Source organism: Mastacembelus armatus, chromosome 5, assembly GCF_900324485.2.
Source record: "Mastacembelus armatus chromosome 5, fMasArm1.2, whole genome shotgun sequence".
NCBI lineage: Eukaryota > Metazoa > Chordata > Actinopteri > Synbranchiformes > Mastacembelidae > Mastacembelus > Mastacembelus armatus.
In genome coordinates, this window is record NC_046637.1 from 22,731,211 (window position 1) to 22,747,076 (window position 15,866).

Here is a 15,866-nt window from a genome sequence, read left to right on the forward strand (position 1 = left end):
CTTTTTAACAAAGTCTATTCAACTGGGGCCTATCACACCCAAGTTATGGATTAAAACCACCCGTTTCCTGGGGTACAGGGCTCATCTAGAAGAGTGATAATAATTAACCTGAAACTGTGAATCATTCTCCACTTACATCACGGTCACAGGCATTACTAACCAACAACATACCCCCTAGGTCTTGCACAAATCTCAGTCATTTATGAGGCATCATTGATGTTCTTGACTTACATTACTAGAGTCCCCAAATCTCTCCTAATTGAAATCATGTAGATTACAAGAGGAAGCGCAGGGATTAAGTTTCAGTGGAAGGGAGATCCCAGGCATGTGCTGGAAGCGTGTTGTAAATCATGAGAATAGTAGGGGAGAGAAGGAGCAATAGACTCCTGTAGACCTACAGTATCTCTGCCAGTGCTGATGCGGCGGGGCTCAGAGAGTTTTTTGAGGTGAATCACTGGAGGAAGGTCACCATCACTCATCTGTGCTGAGATAGTGGGTTGGAGAGGTGCATTGCTCCAAAGGTCACAAACTTCTGTCTCCAAGTTTAAAGCTACAGAGATGGTAACACATGAAGCATGGGGCTGCAATATTGTGATTTGTCTTCTCAACAGGAATGCAGACTGAAATGCTTTCCTTCAAATCCACTCTGCTCCTTTTAGCGATTTGTATACCCTTATCTCAAAGAGGTCCTCCTCAGCCTAAGGCAGAAATAACTGACTGGATGTCAGAGGGATCGGACAGGCCTCCATATGTGTCTTTATCTTGCACTTTTGATTGTCGTCCTCAAGTGTGTAATATTGTAGGTACAGTGGGTACGGAAAGTATTCAGACCCCTTTAAATTTTTCACTCTTTGTGTCATTGCAGCCATTTGCCAAAATCAAAAAAGTTCATTTTATTTCTCATTAATGTACACTCAGCACCCCATCTTGACAGAAAAAAACAGAAATGTAGAAATTTTTGCAAATTTATTAAAAAAGAAAAACTGAAATATCACATGGTCATAAGTATTCAGACCCTTTGCAGAGTGACACTCATATTTAACTCACATGCTGTCCATTTCTTCTGATCCTCCTTGAGATGGTTCTGCTCCTTCATTGGAGTCCAGCTGTGTTTAATTAAACTGATTGGACTTGATTAGGAAAGGCACACACCTGTCTATATAAGACCTTACAGCTCACAGTGCATGTCAGAGCAAATGAGAATCATGAGGTCGAAGGAACTGACCAAGGAGCTCAGAGACAGAATTGTGGCAAGGCACAGATCTGGCCAAGGTTACAAAAGAATTTCTGCAGCACTCAAGGTTCCTAAGAGCACAGTGGCCTCCATAATCCTCAAATGGAAAAAGTTTGGGACGACCAGAACTCTTCCTAGACCTGGCCGTCCAGCCAAACTGAGCAATCGTGGGAGAAGAGCCTTGGTGAGAGAGATAAAGAAGAACCCAAAGATCACTGTGGCTGAGCTCCAGAGATGCAGTAGGGAGATGGGAGAAAGTTCCACAAAGTCAACTATCACTGCAGCCCTCCACCAGTCGGGGCTTTATGGTAGAGTGGCCCGACGGAAGCCTCTCCTCAGTGCAAGACACATGAAAGCCCGCATAGAGTTTGCCAAAAAACACATGAAGGACTCCAAGACTATGAGAAATAAGATTCTCTGGTCTGATGAGACCAAGATTGAACTTTTTGGCGTTAATTCTAAGCGGTATGTGTGGAGAAAACCAGGCACTGCTCATCACCTGCCCAATACAATCCCTACAGTGAAACATGGTGGTGGGAGCATCATGTTGTGGGGGTGTTTTTCAGCTGCAGGGACAGGACGACTGGTTGCAACTGAAGGAAAGATGAATGCGGCCAAGTACAGAGATATCCTGGAAGAAAACCTCTTCCAGAGTGCTCAGGACCTCAGACTGGGCCGAAGGTTCACCTTTCAACAGGACAATGACCCTAAGCACACAGTTAAAATAACAAAGGAGTGGCTTCGGAACAACTCTGTGACCGTTCTTGACTGGCCCAGCCAGAGCCCTGACCTAAACCCAATTGAGCATCTCTGGAGAGACCTGAAAATGGATGTCCACCAACGTTCACCATCCAACCTGACAGAACTGGAGAGGATCTGCAAGGAAGAATGGCAGAGGATCCCCAAATCCAGGTGTGAAAAACTTGTTGCGTCATTCCCAAGAAGACTCATGGCTGTACTAGCTCAAAGGGTGCTTCTACTCAATACTGAGCACAGGGTCTGAATACTTATGACCATGTGATGTTTCAGTTTTTCTTTTTTAATAAACTTGCAAAAATTTCTACATTTCTGTTTTTTTCTGTCAAGATGGGGTGCTGAGTGTACATTAATGAGAAATAAAATGAACTTTTTTGATTTTGGCAAATGGCTGCAATGACACAAAGAGTGAAAAATTTAAAGGGGTCTGAATACTTTCCGTACCCACTGTATGTGTATTTTTCTGTGTGAGATCCAACTAATCAGCCTTAAATTAGCGATGATTGTGAAGGTGCTGCGCTGTAATGAGGTGAGCTGCGTTGTCTTCAACCTAGAGCATCATGATGTTGGGACAGGGGTTTGCAAAAACAAAAACAAACAGTTACCATTTAGGCTATTTAACTGCTGATTTAGTTTGCCTAACCGCCACTGCTGCTCCATTTATCCTACCCATCAGTATTCAGGGCAGTAATATCTAGCCACTTCATTTTCCAGTTTGAGGTTAGCCTTTCTACAATGACAGCTAAAGTAGCAGTAGTCTCTGCTCAGGAGGGTGTTTAGAGCTGGAGGTGATAGTAATAGCTTGTTAGTCTCCTGCCAGATGGCTCAAGTGGTGATGGGAAATTTGTCAGCTAATTTTAAAACTATACATTTTTCTTTTTAAAAATGACTTGTCAGTGTACCATGTCAGTGGGATGTATTTCTTAGAGGGCTAGAAGAGTTTTACAGATATGTTTGTTCGGCCATCAAAATCCATCAGTGCTAAGCCAAACAGGCTAAAGTGCTTTGTTGACCAAGATCAACCCTTGGACAAGAAGAGCTTCTTTGAAAAATAGAGGAGGAGAGACTTGGCCTCCATACAGATCCTCAACCAACCAGATAGTCGGTCTGTGAAAGAGCATCCTGAGTGTCCTTAAGCTCCTCTGCAGGGCTGTCTGTCAGACAGGCTGGCATCTGTCTGGGAAGGTAATGGGATTGTCTTCGTGTTCTGGCTGCCTGAGGGGCAGCAAGGGTTAGTGGGATACAACCTTCTGGCCACCCAGAGTTTCCTTGTCATACAGGGCCTATCAAGGAAATGAAAATCTATATATTTGCATTTTCTCCTCCCTTTGGATCCAAGAATAGACCTGGTTGAAGGAGCACTATGTTTTATTTTTTTTATTTTAATTAATGCACTCAGGTATTCAAACCACATCCTGTTCTGCTTTTTGTGAGTTATTTGTCATTCTCTGAGGAGTAATCCTGTTGTTAATCACAATATTTTGTAAGACAACACTCCAGAATAGTCTATGAAATATATCAGCTCTCTTTATTACTCTCTAGACACCACTGGAGCTGAAAGAGCGAGTAGGGGTATCAGCATCAAACACTCACTACCATCTTTTCTGTGGAGGCTCACACATGGATTCTTTTAATTTTTTTACCTCTATGAGCCTGTTTGTCCACTGAGAAACTGAGAACTAGGTACAAGCACTGTCCTAGCTAAGCATCTGCTAGTGTTTCTGGCTATACTTGTACATAGACACAGTGTGTATGTGCTGCGTGGTCGTACTGTGCTGCTTTCCAGCACCGTCACTGGTTCTGCTCATTTCCCAAGTCTGACTGTGATTATATTTTCATACTTAATACCCCCGAGGATTGTTGAGCATTGTAAATGTGGTACCCACATTTTCCTGTGAAAGCTGCAGTGGGAAGCCTTGACCTTTTGATCTGTGTAAAGGTTCACATCTTTCATGGGTAGAGGGTCTGCGAACATGAGCAGGCATTATGCAGTTCGAACAAAAGGGTTTAATAAGGGTAATTTTACAGCAGGTTTTACTGTGCCCACAACCCAAGAGGGTGGATGACAGCTTTTTCTCTTTTCATCAGTTGCCTTGAGGTTACCTTCTGAAAAAAAAATGCAATCTAGGTTATTTTTATTTTCTGTGATTAATAACAGGCTTTAAAGTCCCACCCAGCAACTGTGGTATGACGTCTTGTTTTTGTTGAAACCTTATCACCCCAAATGTATTCCTATTTACAAAGTGATTTATTTAACTGCAAGTTTCTCCTCACAGTATTAGTTGTGTATTCTGATCGAGTTAAAATGTAATGATGTTATTTTTAAATAACATATCACGTTTTCTGCTTAGTCATTCAGGGGCTCAAACAGCTACTGCTTTTATTTCTATGAGCCCATTAAATCAGTTTTAATGTGTGCCAGTTTCATACAATGTTGGCTTGACAGATGTTCTTTGTGTATGTTTGTCCCTTGTAGGAAGATCTGTGTGCACTGTAAGTGTCGTCGGGAGGAGCATGCAGTGATAGCCATGCCTGTAGAGATGGAGAAGACGGTCACCAAGCTGATGTACGACTTCCAGAGGAACTCTACCTCAGATGACGACTCTGGCTGTGCACTGGAGGAGTACGCCTGGGTTCCACCAGGACTCAAACCTGAACAGGTATTGGCATGTTCTCATTTACAGTAATCTGGGTCATATCACATTCACACTGGGTGGCTGTTGACCTATACAGACCACAGAGGTTTATTTATGTCAAATATGTGTAAAAGTTTTTCTGCACAGATTTATTAGCTGTTGCCATTCATGCTGGATTGTATATACCACAGAGTGACCCAGTCCTTGGTCCTTATCCACTCTGTTCCAAATTAAAACGCCACAGCACTGAAGAACTGAGGCATGTGGGTATTTGAGCCCGCATCTTTGCACTATTCTGAGAAAGTGTCTTTCATTTATTTTGTATTACAAAAAGTAGGTGGTAAGAACAGAGGACACTGGTGGGTCAGAACTCTTACAAAAATGATCAAATTACAGTAAGAGCCCTGAGATCATATTATAATCACTGCTTCCAAAAAGCTCTTATTTCACCATTAACACTAAAATGGGAGTTCAGGAATTTCAAGTTCATAAACCAGGGAAAATAGCATTGAAAAGATTCATGCAGATGAAAAGGCAGGACTCCAGTGATAGCCGCAGATCAGTTTCAGTTATGAAATTTAGCACATTTATATACACTACATTTTTGCATACTGTGGTATAAGCCTAATCAAAATTTGAAGCACTGTGCAGTGTATAATGTTACACTCCTATATTTGTGCCTGTTTTGTAACTGTTCACTTAGAATTACATTTTACCTTAAGATAGCTCACCGGTTACACTGACTGCACCTTCTATGGGCTAATGGATAACATGGATTATGTGACTCCAGCAGTCAAACTAATCTCTAATTCATTCTGCCTGCAAACATGTTTACAGTAGGTTTTATTGCTCCTGCAACTGCTCAGCTAAGGACTCATTAAATAGCCTCATGCCTATTGAAGAAAATCCTCTTTTACAATACTCCAGTGAACCATAGGTGCACACGTTTTGGAGGGTTTCCAGATTTATAGGACAATAGAAGTGTTTATGGAAGCTGGTTTCATTTTGTTGATGAGCTGAGAGCAATGAACTGGTCAATACATTGTTGGCACAGGCCCCTGTTTTCACCTCAGAGGACTGAGCACAGCTATTTTTCATCCCTACACCCCCTCCCCCAGGGTCACACGTCTAACCCCAAAGTCAATTAGGATCTCGTCTACTGGCGATATGAAACAGGCCATAATGGAATCCGGACTGAGCGTTACTGCAACAGCACAGTGAAAAGCACATGCTGTTTTTTGCTTTGTGACAATAAAAAGGAACAGAAATAATAAAATCTGGAAAACTTCAGATTTTTAACATTTGACACAGGGTGTGTCCATAGATATAGTGTTTTCTATTTCCTCCTCCTGACATCCAAGTCATTCAAGCTGTGGAAACATGATGTGTACTCTCTCACTGTGGAGCGGACGCATGTCTGATGTGGGGCTTTTCAACATACACCCTTCTTTCACACAAGGTACAGACAGAGAGTGAACAGAGAAAGATGGTAAACACAAAGCTAATCTCCAGGATCTGAACGGTGGGTTTAGGTTTCCCTGTAGGGAGCCAGTGTAGTGAGTCTGCTATTAAACTAGCAGTGGTATAAAGTCACCACTCTGTAACAAGAGGTTTCAGACTAGCACTGCAGTTTTCTGTCAGATATTGTATATTTGAGGGATAACTCAGCACTTAGTTGGAACTGTACAAGTCTCCTGTGTGTGTTTGTTTCTGTCAACAGTCCCTGAAATACAGGCTCAATAAAGGAACATGAATCTTTATCACCAAACACAAAGCCATTACTGAGTGCATTGCAGATGTTATTGACTTGCAGTGTGAAGGAGGCCCTGCCAATATTCTCTCTCCCACTGTGTCCTCTCCATCCCTCTCAAATAAAAGTCTTGGATGTTGCCAAGTTACAGCTTGTCAAGGCCAAGAATGTTAGTCAGCAGTGGCCTGTAACTGGTCTTTTCCTTTTTTTTTTTTTTTTTACTGTCACGTCATAAGAGCTGCAGTCTAATGTGCAGCCTCTGTTTTCAGCATCCACTAGGATCTGATTTGAATTTGCAGTTGAATATGCTTTTTCAAACTGCTCTCATGTGGGATATTTAAAGTATATTCAGTTTAAGGTTATTCATGCAGACTAGAGGTCTTTCCAGGTTCTGTCATGGGCCCACATCTTGGATGCGGATGAACTAAATGTCAGTAAAGAATCAGCCTGAAAAGGACCTGAGGCTAGTTTGACCTGTTCAAACAAAGGAGCTAAAGACAATTAGACTCCTCTATTCCCAGTTCAAGGACTATGTCAAAAAACTGTCAGCACCAGATTACACAAGGCAGCTGGGAATAAGAAATAAATGATAAAGCTATAAAAAGAGATTGTGAGCTAGACTGAGCATCTTACACACCACTGAAGTAAAGCACATTTTAGCAATGTCAGCTGCACAATTCTGGCAACCTGTCCAGGGTGTACCCCTGCCTTTCATCCAAAGAGAGCTTGGTATAGGCTCCAGCAGATGCTGTGACCCTAAATAGGAATAAGTGGGTATAGATAATGGATGGATGGATAGCTGCACAATTTAAGGGATAGAAATGCTGGTTGCTTAATCAACAAATAATTTGGTGAGCTGACATAAATTTATACAGACTTTCATGGATTCCAGAAGCTGAAGCGTTCTCTAGTAGCTTTGGTGATCCCTTGAGTAGCACCACCATGACACTGCATAATAGTTAGCCAATCACCTTGCTATATGGTGACAATGGTAAACATTATACCTGTTAATCATCAGCATGTTACCACTGTAAGTGTGAGTGTGTTTGCTTTATAGCTCAAAGTCCTGCTGTTTCTGAATACAACCTCACAGAAGTGCTAGTGAGGTTGTTGACTCTTTTTGAATTGGCAACTGCGTTTTAATACATTCAGTATGATGTTATGTACTTAATTAAGCAATCACATGCCTTTTTAATGTTTAAAAACAATACTCCCACAATTGTGATGACTACAATGCTGAACCACTAGCACTCATTTCAGCAAAGACGTGAGAAGAAAGGACAAAGAATGAAAACACACCATTATATCTACTCTGTTCACTACGAAAACACCACCTTTCCCACCATGTTTGGCTGTTAGGGCTAGTGTTTTCGCAACAATAATTTCTATGTCCAATAACCACTGTAAAGTGGTTTGCTGAGAGAATTCGAAGCCTGGTGCCTGGTGGTATCTTTTCCTCTGGCTGTCTGGCCATTAACGGCAATAGAAACCAGCTGTGTGAAGCGATCACTCTTGTCACTCAGTTGTGAAGTCCTACCATTTGCTTTAGCTTTTAAAAACACTTCTTTCAGTACATTTCCAAATTCTGACTTTAGCTTTGTCTGCTTTCGATTACAGTTATTATCACAAGCTGCTCCTCCTGGCTCTTGCTACAAGTGTGTGTACATTATGTTCATATATGTATGTGTGTGTGTGTGTGTGTGTATCGAGCTTTAGATCTTTTCCTTAGGGTAGTGTGCCTTTCACCTCCAGAGTGTAACCCTGTTATTGTTGGAAGCACTTTTTATCATTTATGGAGTGTGTGTGTGTGTGTGGTGTGTTCACGCATCCAGTCATGTATTTGTGTATGTCCCTTTCCATATGTGCATATAACCACTATGTGATTTATCAGTACTTGACGATGGACTATCCTGACTACCCCCCCCCCCCCAACCCCCCCTTCCAAACACACACACACACACACACACACACACACTCACACTCCACACACACGGTGTCCTGAGCTGTGCTGATAGACACAGATCCCTCATCTCTTGCCAACAAGAGGTGGAAGCCAACAAAAGCAAAGCAGAAGGAATTGGGTTGCATTTAGAACAAGAGGTTCCTGATACAAATTCATCCCAACAACAAACTACTTCTTCTTCTTCTTCAAAAATGCTTCTATGAGGCTACTTTATGCCGTCTGCCCTCGATAAAGAACATGATGCTTCAAGACAACATGTGCACACAATACAAATTGGATTTTTGGTCTTTACACGCTCGTATGTATCTACAGTATTTTCTGTGTGTATGTAGCATACTCTGTGTTATTGTCAAGGACAAAGCTGATGACTTGTAGTCAGTAGATCCATTCAGTAGACAGGTCATTAAGGTTGACTTGACCTAGTCAGCAGGTATCGATCTCTTCTGCTCTGGTGATTTTGTTTCTTTCATTTGGACAAAGAACTGGTTCTTTCTTCTACTTACACTCGTATATTCTCCTCAGCCTCTCTCTTCTTTTGACCTCAGTCCCCAAATCTGCCTGTAAAGCCCTGTGGCTTCCTCCAGTCACATTCATAGAGTGTCTGACCTCTGTTATACCCCGGCCCCCCGTTACAGTGTAATTGAAAAGACTGCAATAAATAACACAGCGATGACACTCATTGTCTGCTTCTGTAATGTAAAGAATTTGAAATGGTCAGATTAGCATTAATCCTGCTGTCACACATATCCATATGCGCTCACACACAGCTTCATGCATGTGTGGTAATCACTTATTAGTTCATGTGTGTATGTGTGTGAATGAGGGTGTGCACGTTTGACAGGCCATTAATGCATTCCCATGTTAGTGTGCTGAGATGGAGAGATGAGGGTCCATTAAGTCTCAGCTGGGGCCCATAAATCAAAGTAATTTTAACTGTGTGTGTGAGTGTGTGTCTGCATTGGTATTGGCTGTAGCTCCTGGTAATTTTGTTTCAGGGCAGTTGTACATTTTAGGGCTGAAATTATTTGAAACGTTGTTGATTAATTATGATTTAATTGTTGCCAGTATATTATCAAAAAATTCAAACATTTGTAGGTTCCAGCATCTCCAGCTGAGGGTTTTTTGTATTGTTCTTTCACATATCCATATAAATGGATCCCTTTTGATTATTTCACTATTGTTCAAGAAAAAATGCAAATGGAACATGAAACCTTGGAGTGGGTGGGTTTTTGACAGACATTTTCTTTTATATTTGTGACATTTCTTAAACAAAACCATAGCTTGATTAATGAAAACAGTAATCAAGTGCCTAATCGGTGATTTAATAATCGCCTAATTCAGCCTAAGTGTATTTTGGACTAAGTTTTCATGTTGCAGGTATGTTGTTGTTCTTTTCCATCATTTCTGCCTCCATTATATCCTCAGGTTCATCACTACTACAGCTCCCTGCCCGAGGACAAGGTGCCCTATGTGAACAGCCCAGGAGAAAAATACCGCATCAAACAGCTGCTCCATCAGCTACCACCCCACGACAATGAGGTGAGGGTCCAAACTGCCCCCTGCCCACCACCACCTCCATCCATCCATCCATCCATCTATTCCTCCCTCTTCTCCTTCAGGGCAATACAGAGATAAGTGGGGAGAAGGGAGGAGGCAGACAGAAGGAAAAAAGTGTCTTTTTAATGGCTGTTCATGGACATTCATTGTTCATTACCCCAATTCCTGCTGTACAGTGGGAGAGTAGGATATCTATTTTTTGGAAGAGTTGTTTTAGATTGCAAAATGATTGAAATAATAACATACAGATAGAATAGTCAATTCCAGTATTTTTATCCTGTAAAGCCAGTGGGGAAATCTTTGGCTGAAATAACATATCTCCAGCCATGAAAGGAAGCACATTTTAAGAAATACATGACGCTTCCTTTCCGCTGCCTTTTTCACAGAAAACATTTTTGACATGCAGGGGTAGCCTAAATAATAAAATAAATGATGGATGAGTTCCATCTAGCAGCTTCATCTTGTGGGTCCTGATCTTGTGCATTCTGGTTTACTGTCACTCTGCTATGGTTCACGGGGGCACTCTTATGACTTTCCTGCTCTGGCAAGTCAAAATATCATTTGATTATATATTGATTTAAAAATGACTGCACATAACCACCTTCTACTCTTTGTATCCACTTAACAGAGACATTTTAACAAACACATGATGATATACTGTGTGTGTATCTGTGTGTCCAGGTACGCTACTGTAACAGTCTGGACGATGAGGAGAAGCGAGAACTGAAGCTTTTCAGTAACCAACGGAAACGAGAGAACCTGGGCCGCGGCAATGTCCGTCCGTTCCCAGTGACAATGACCGGGGCAATCTGTGAACAAGTAGGTGACAGAAATATCAGAAACATCACTTTGTGTTGTTTGCCCAGCAGGGACACTGTGTGAAAATATTAGAGACTATCCCACAGTTTCACTTCTAAATGTCATTTCTGCGCCATGTCATGTGACATGGCGTGAATTGAGTGGCGAGATCAGAGGTGTGTCGCGTGGCCGGCAGAATAAAGCAATGAATCATGTTACAGACATACTGAACAGCAGACTGACATTTCAAGTCTTTATGATGTATGAGGTGCTTTATGTTGACATATAAAGGGCAGACACACAACAATTGTGTGCTTTTATAACAAAGTGTGACCTTGTCAATCTCCCCTCTAAGTCTCACTATTGGGAGGATCTTGTGATGGTGCATATGTGTCTTCCCTCTGCCATAGACTGTGTGAGCTGTGAGACTCATACAATCACACTTTGTCTTAAAACATAGCCTGACATCCAGCAACACCTCAGAGAACTACATAATAGCTACAAACTGCTCCCAATCTTTGTAAAAATATTCCACAGTATTACACCGTGTTCTATCAATATTTAATGTGTTGTCTGCATGCAGGTTTGTAGTGGTCTTATGGTACAATGCAGGATGTTCTTTTAACCACAAATGAGCACACTTCACCATCCACTAGTATAAAGTGGTGCAGTCAAAGTGGAGCTACTCTCTTTTTGTCGGTGTCCCAAGTGTGTAAGTGCTTTAGAGCTTGTGTTTCTTATCCACTCAGCACACACATATACACAAGGATGCAGACTGCAGGGAGAGTGTGTATTGATTAAATTCCCTGCCCCCCTTTGGCCTTCTTTGCAGCAGCAGGCTTTGTGCCAGTTAGATAACCTGATTGTAACTCTCCATCCGTTTCCGTCTTCCCACCCCTCTAAATCTACTTTGGGTACCTGACCTTTCCCCCGCCTCCTTAGCACTCCCTCTCATTTACCTTCTCAACTTCTCTACCTGTCCACTGCCCTGCCTGTCTTGTTCTCTTTTTTTATCCTTCCATGTCACTCCATTTTTATTTCTCTTCTTTGGCCCACTAAAATTCTTCACTAGCTACTCAACTTTTTTTATCTGTGCCTTCCCTCCTCAGCCCCCCCTCATGGTCTGTTTGATCTGATTTTCATGCAAAATTTTGTTAGACAGAAATCCATCGGTCGGATACATTGGATTAGTATCAGCACAAGTAGTAACCTAAGTAAAGAGCTGCCTGTGAAAGGAGCATTTTCACAATAATGAACCCCCTGTGATGATCTGCTGTTGAGATCAAACAAATTTTCTGGTTTGTCACTTGACAGAAAATCAATTAGCCTAAAAATGACAAATATTCACTAGTTCCATCTTCTCAGTTGCACAAATTTTCTGCTTCATGAAATGTGCTAGTAAACTGAATATGCTTGGGTTTAGGACTGTTGATAGGGGGGAAAAAACTTTTATTTAAGAAAGTGTGAAGTTTAGTTTTCACTAGGTTGTCACTTTTTATAGACCAGGACATTCATTGACTTAAAAAATAAAATGATGAGATTGATTGATAATAAAAATGATCTGTAGTTTCAGCCATTATGTTCTGCTGCTGTTGTATGACCAAAGTAATAAGGTCTTCAACTACTTGACTATTCTGCCACTTTTATCATTTAAAATTGCATGTTCTTCTTCTATCCCAACAAACTGTTGTCATAGGAATTACCTAACATTAGGGAATTATTATTACTGTGTTTCAATGTAGCAGTTCAGATGGTTCAAACAGAAAAAAAGTTTCCAGGTCCCTGATATTTTCAATGATATTGTGCCAGTAGAGTTTGATTATTAGTCCGTCTCTGTCTAAGCTGGGTGCATCTCACAAGAAGTAAAACAGTTTACTGGTTTGGCTCTTGGAGGCTTACATTGTTGTTGGCTCCAAGAGCTGAAAATGTATAATGCAAAGCAGAATGTTTTATGACGCAAAATGTGTTAATTATTTTTGACAATGCTGTTTAAAACAATTGTTACTGGAAAAATGTCATATGACCTGAAATAGTCTTGCTGCTTAACCACTGCCATAATAAAAAAGTAGTACCTAATAGTGATAAACATCCTACAAATTGCACAACCCCTAGAAAATGTGCATCTATTGACAGGAATCCATTTTACCCTGAATAAGAATAAAGATCACTTGTATTGAATTGGTACTCAGATTCAGCACTACCCTGAGTTTAGCCTCCTGCACACGTCAGAAATGGTATCAGGAGAGAAAGTGGGCTATGGAGTAAGACAAATACTGATAGAAACAGCGATCTGTTTCTTTCCATCCCTTTTTAGTGCGGAGGCAAGATAAATGGCGGCGACATTGCTGTGTTTGCATCACGGGCAGGTCACGGTGTGTGTTGGCACCCTGCTTGCTTTGTGTGTAGCATGTGCAGCGAGCTCCTGGTGGACCTTATCTACTTCTATCAGGATGGGAAGATCTTCTGTGGTCGGCACCATGCTGAGAGACTGAAGCCACGCTGCACTGCATGTGACGAGGTAGTCACCCATCACTGTTACATGTGCTAACAGATACACATCTCACCTACTTACACATAGTACACCTGTGATATGACATGGTACTGATACAGCTGTTTATAAAGTATTTACTCAGATGCATTCTATACATGTGCATGTAAGCCTTCATACCAAGCTGCTGTTGTAAGATACTCACACAATGTCATACTTTAACACATGCAGGCATTATTCCAGTCTAGATCCTGATCTCCTGACTGGGGGGCAAGGACACTATTAGTACTTCAAAAGCACTCTGGTGTTTTAACAGTAGCATAATTAAAAGTAAATGCACCCTGTAGAAGTCCCCACACATTATCCTCCTACACAAGTCATTGAAAAAGAGGATGATCTAAGAGTATTAAGCAGAAGAGGAGAAAGTGTGTGGGAGGGGGAGGGAAGGCAAGTTGAGCCTTTGTCCTGTCATTCAGCGCACAGTAATAACCCAGCTGAGGTTTTACCTCACCTTGGACCTGTGATAAATGATACTCTTTCTACCCTTTTTACTTTATCCCTCCCTTCTTAGATCATCTTTGCGGATGAGTGCACTGAGGCGGAGGGGCGCCACTGGCACATGAAGCATTTCTGCTGTTTCGAGTGTGAGACAGTGTTGGGAGGCCAACGTTATATCATGAAGGAGGGACGGCCCTACTGCTGCTCATGTTTCGAGTCCCTCTATGCTGAGTACTGTGACTCCTGTGGGGAACATATTGGTATGATGCACGACTACCTGGCACTCACTACTGTTGATACTAACTGCCTCGATCGCCTGCAGGTTGCAAATGTTTTTGCAAAGAGGATGTGAGAGGGATTTCATTTTTTTTATATTAAGAAAGATAGAATCAAAAGAGAAGAAACGTGCCCTGGTTAGAGCAGTTTTAGCTCTGAATGGTGTCATCCATATTCAGGCATTTAAGACCAGGGCACATAAAAATGGGCCACAGAGACCTTAACCTAGAAAGCACTGAAATATGTTCTTTGTATTGTTGCAACACTAAATGAAAATATGAACCTGGTGTAAAGCTGTCACAATATCAAGGGACTACTCACTACCTTTTTTTAAAATTACAAACACAAACAAGTGTTAGTTAAATGCAAACTATAACACCCCACAAATTGAGAACCCCGAGTTAGAGGCAAACCATCTGAGAGAATAAACTGAAGTTTTGTTTTTTTTTTTTAGTGGGAAACCTTCATATTAGTATCTCCTGGCCCCATGCCACCACCTGTTCAGAACTCTGTGTATGTGTTTGCCCTGAGAAGATACCCAGGTGTGATTTTGGCACATACCTCTGAACAAATTTGCTCTGTCATTATTTGTCAGATTGGATTCAGAAAAGTATTTGGCTTAGAAACACAACTGATTATAAATGGAAACCATCAGAACAGATGGCAACCATTAGCAATAGCTGGTTTTCTTTCCCCTTGCAACAACTAGAAACATAATCAAAATGCAGTGTGTTTATGCAGCGCTGGCCAAGCTATGTAATGAGTTTGGCCTTGAGCACAGTTAAGTTAAAGCCTCTAGTTCCCATTTTTTTTACTAAACAAGCAATTTGTAATGTCCTTTTTTTCATCATAAAATAGAATTTCTGAAATAAAGACATGACTTTTAATTTGAAGCTGTGGTATATGTGCTTTGTATTTTAATTTGTACACAAATCCCACAATCTGTCATTTTTTTTTATAAACTGTCTAGATTCCTGTATTGTTTCTCTTTCCTGCAGGCATTGATCAAGGACAGATGACATATGATGGGCAGCACTGGCACGCCACAGAGGGCTGCTTCTGCTGTGCACGCTGTAAACGCTCTTTACTGGGTCGGCCCTTCCTGCCCAAGCAAGGTCAAATCTTCTGCTCGCGCTCCTGCAGTCTGGGAGAAGAACCTAATGGTTCAGACTCCTCTGACTCTGCCTTTCAAAGCGCTCGTTCCACCAGAGAGTCTAGACGCAGCTCCAAGACAAGAAAAAATGGAGGAGGAGGGAGCGGAGTGTCAGCAGACAGATTTTCAGGTGAGGTGGACCCACTGTCCTTACAGATGGATCTTCTGAGTCTTTCCAGCCAAACCCCCAGCTTGACTCGTGAGCCACCTGCCTGGCAGAACCAGGAGCAGGAAGGTGATGGGTATAATTATGAATCCCAATCAGACCCAACCACCAACCCCACCCCTCTTCAGCTCCTCAGCCAGTGCAATGTCAGGACTGCCTATAACCCAGCCTGCTCTGGACAAAACAGTCAACTGCAGGATCACAGGATCAAGGAGAACGAAGGTTTAAAACGACCCCCCATCTCAGCCATGAAGGGCCACTCTCTAAACGAGACATGGTTCCAACAGCCAGTTCCAGAAGAGTACTATCCACCCAAACTGAAGACCCAAAAGAGCTTCACTGAGGTGCCCCATTGCGCTCAGCCCCAAAGTGGCTTCTCTTCCGACAAGCGTTCAATCAGTCTCCATGGCTTTCAGAGGGACAGAGACAGAGATGCGGGACCTGCAGCTGCAGCCCAGGTGGCAAGAAGCAGGAACCCCATCAATGCACTTAACTTCACTGAGCAACTGACCCCTCTAGAGCAGACCCCTAGAGGATCCATGGAGTCACTGGCCTTGTCCAATGCTACAGGTGGGTATGGCAGTAGTCAAT

The 15,866-nt window shown here is 42.0% G+C and overlaps 1 protein-coding gene across 5 annotated transcripts in view; it reads left to right on the forward strand.

The window, feature by feature from the left end:
- Positions 1–15,866, forward strand: part of prickle2b (prickle homolog 2b) — a 96,273-nt gene that overhangs the window by 79,229 nt on the left and 1,178 nt on the right. For all 5 annotated transcript variants that reach the window (XM_026307887.2, XM_026307891.2, XM_026307888.2 and 2 more), the window contains 6 exons: positions 4,467–4,650; positions 9,765–9,878; positions 10,578–10,715; positions 13,009–13,212; positions 13,754–13,940; positions 14,955–15,845. In XM_026307887.2, coding sequence (XP_026163672.1) covers positions 4,467–4,650; positions 9,765–9,878; positions 10,578–10,715; positions 13,009–13,212; positions 13,754–13,940; positions 14,955–15,845 — 1,718 coding nt within the window. The remainder of the gene's footprint in view (positions 1–4,466; positions 4,651–9,764; positions 9,879–10,577; positions 10,716–13,008; positions 13,213–13,753; positions 13,941–14,954; positions 15,846–15,866) is intronic.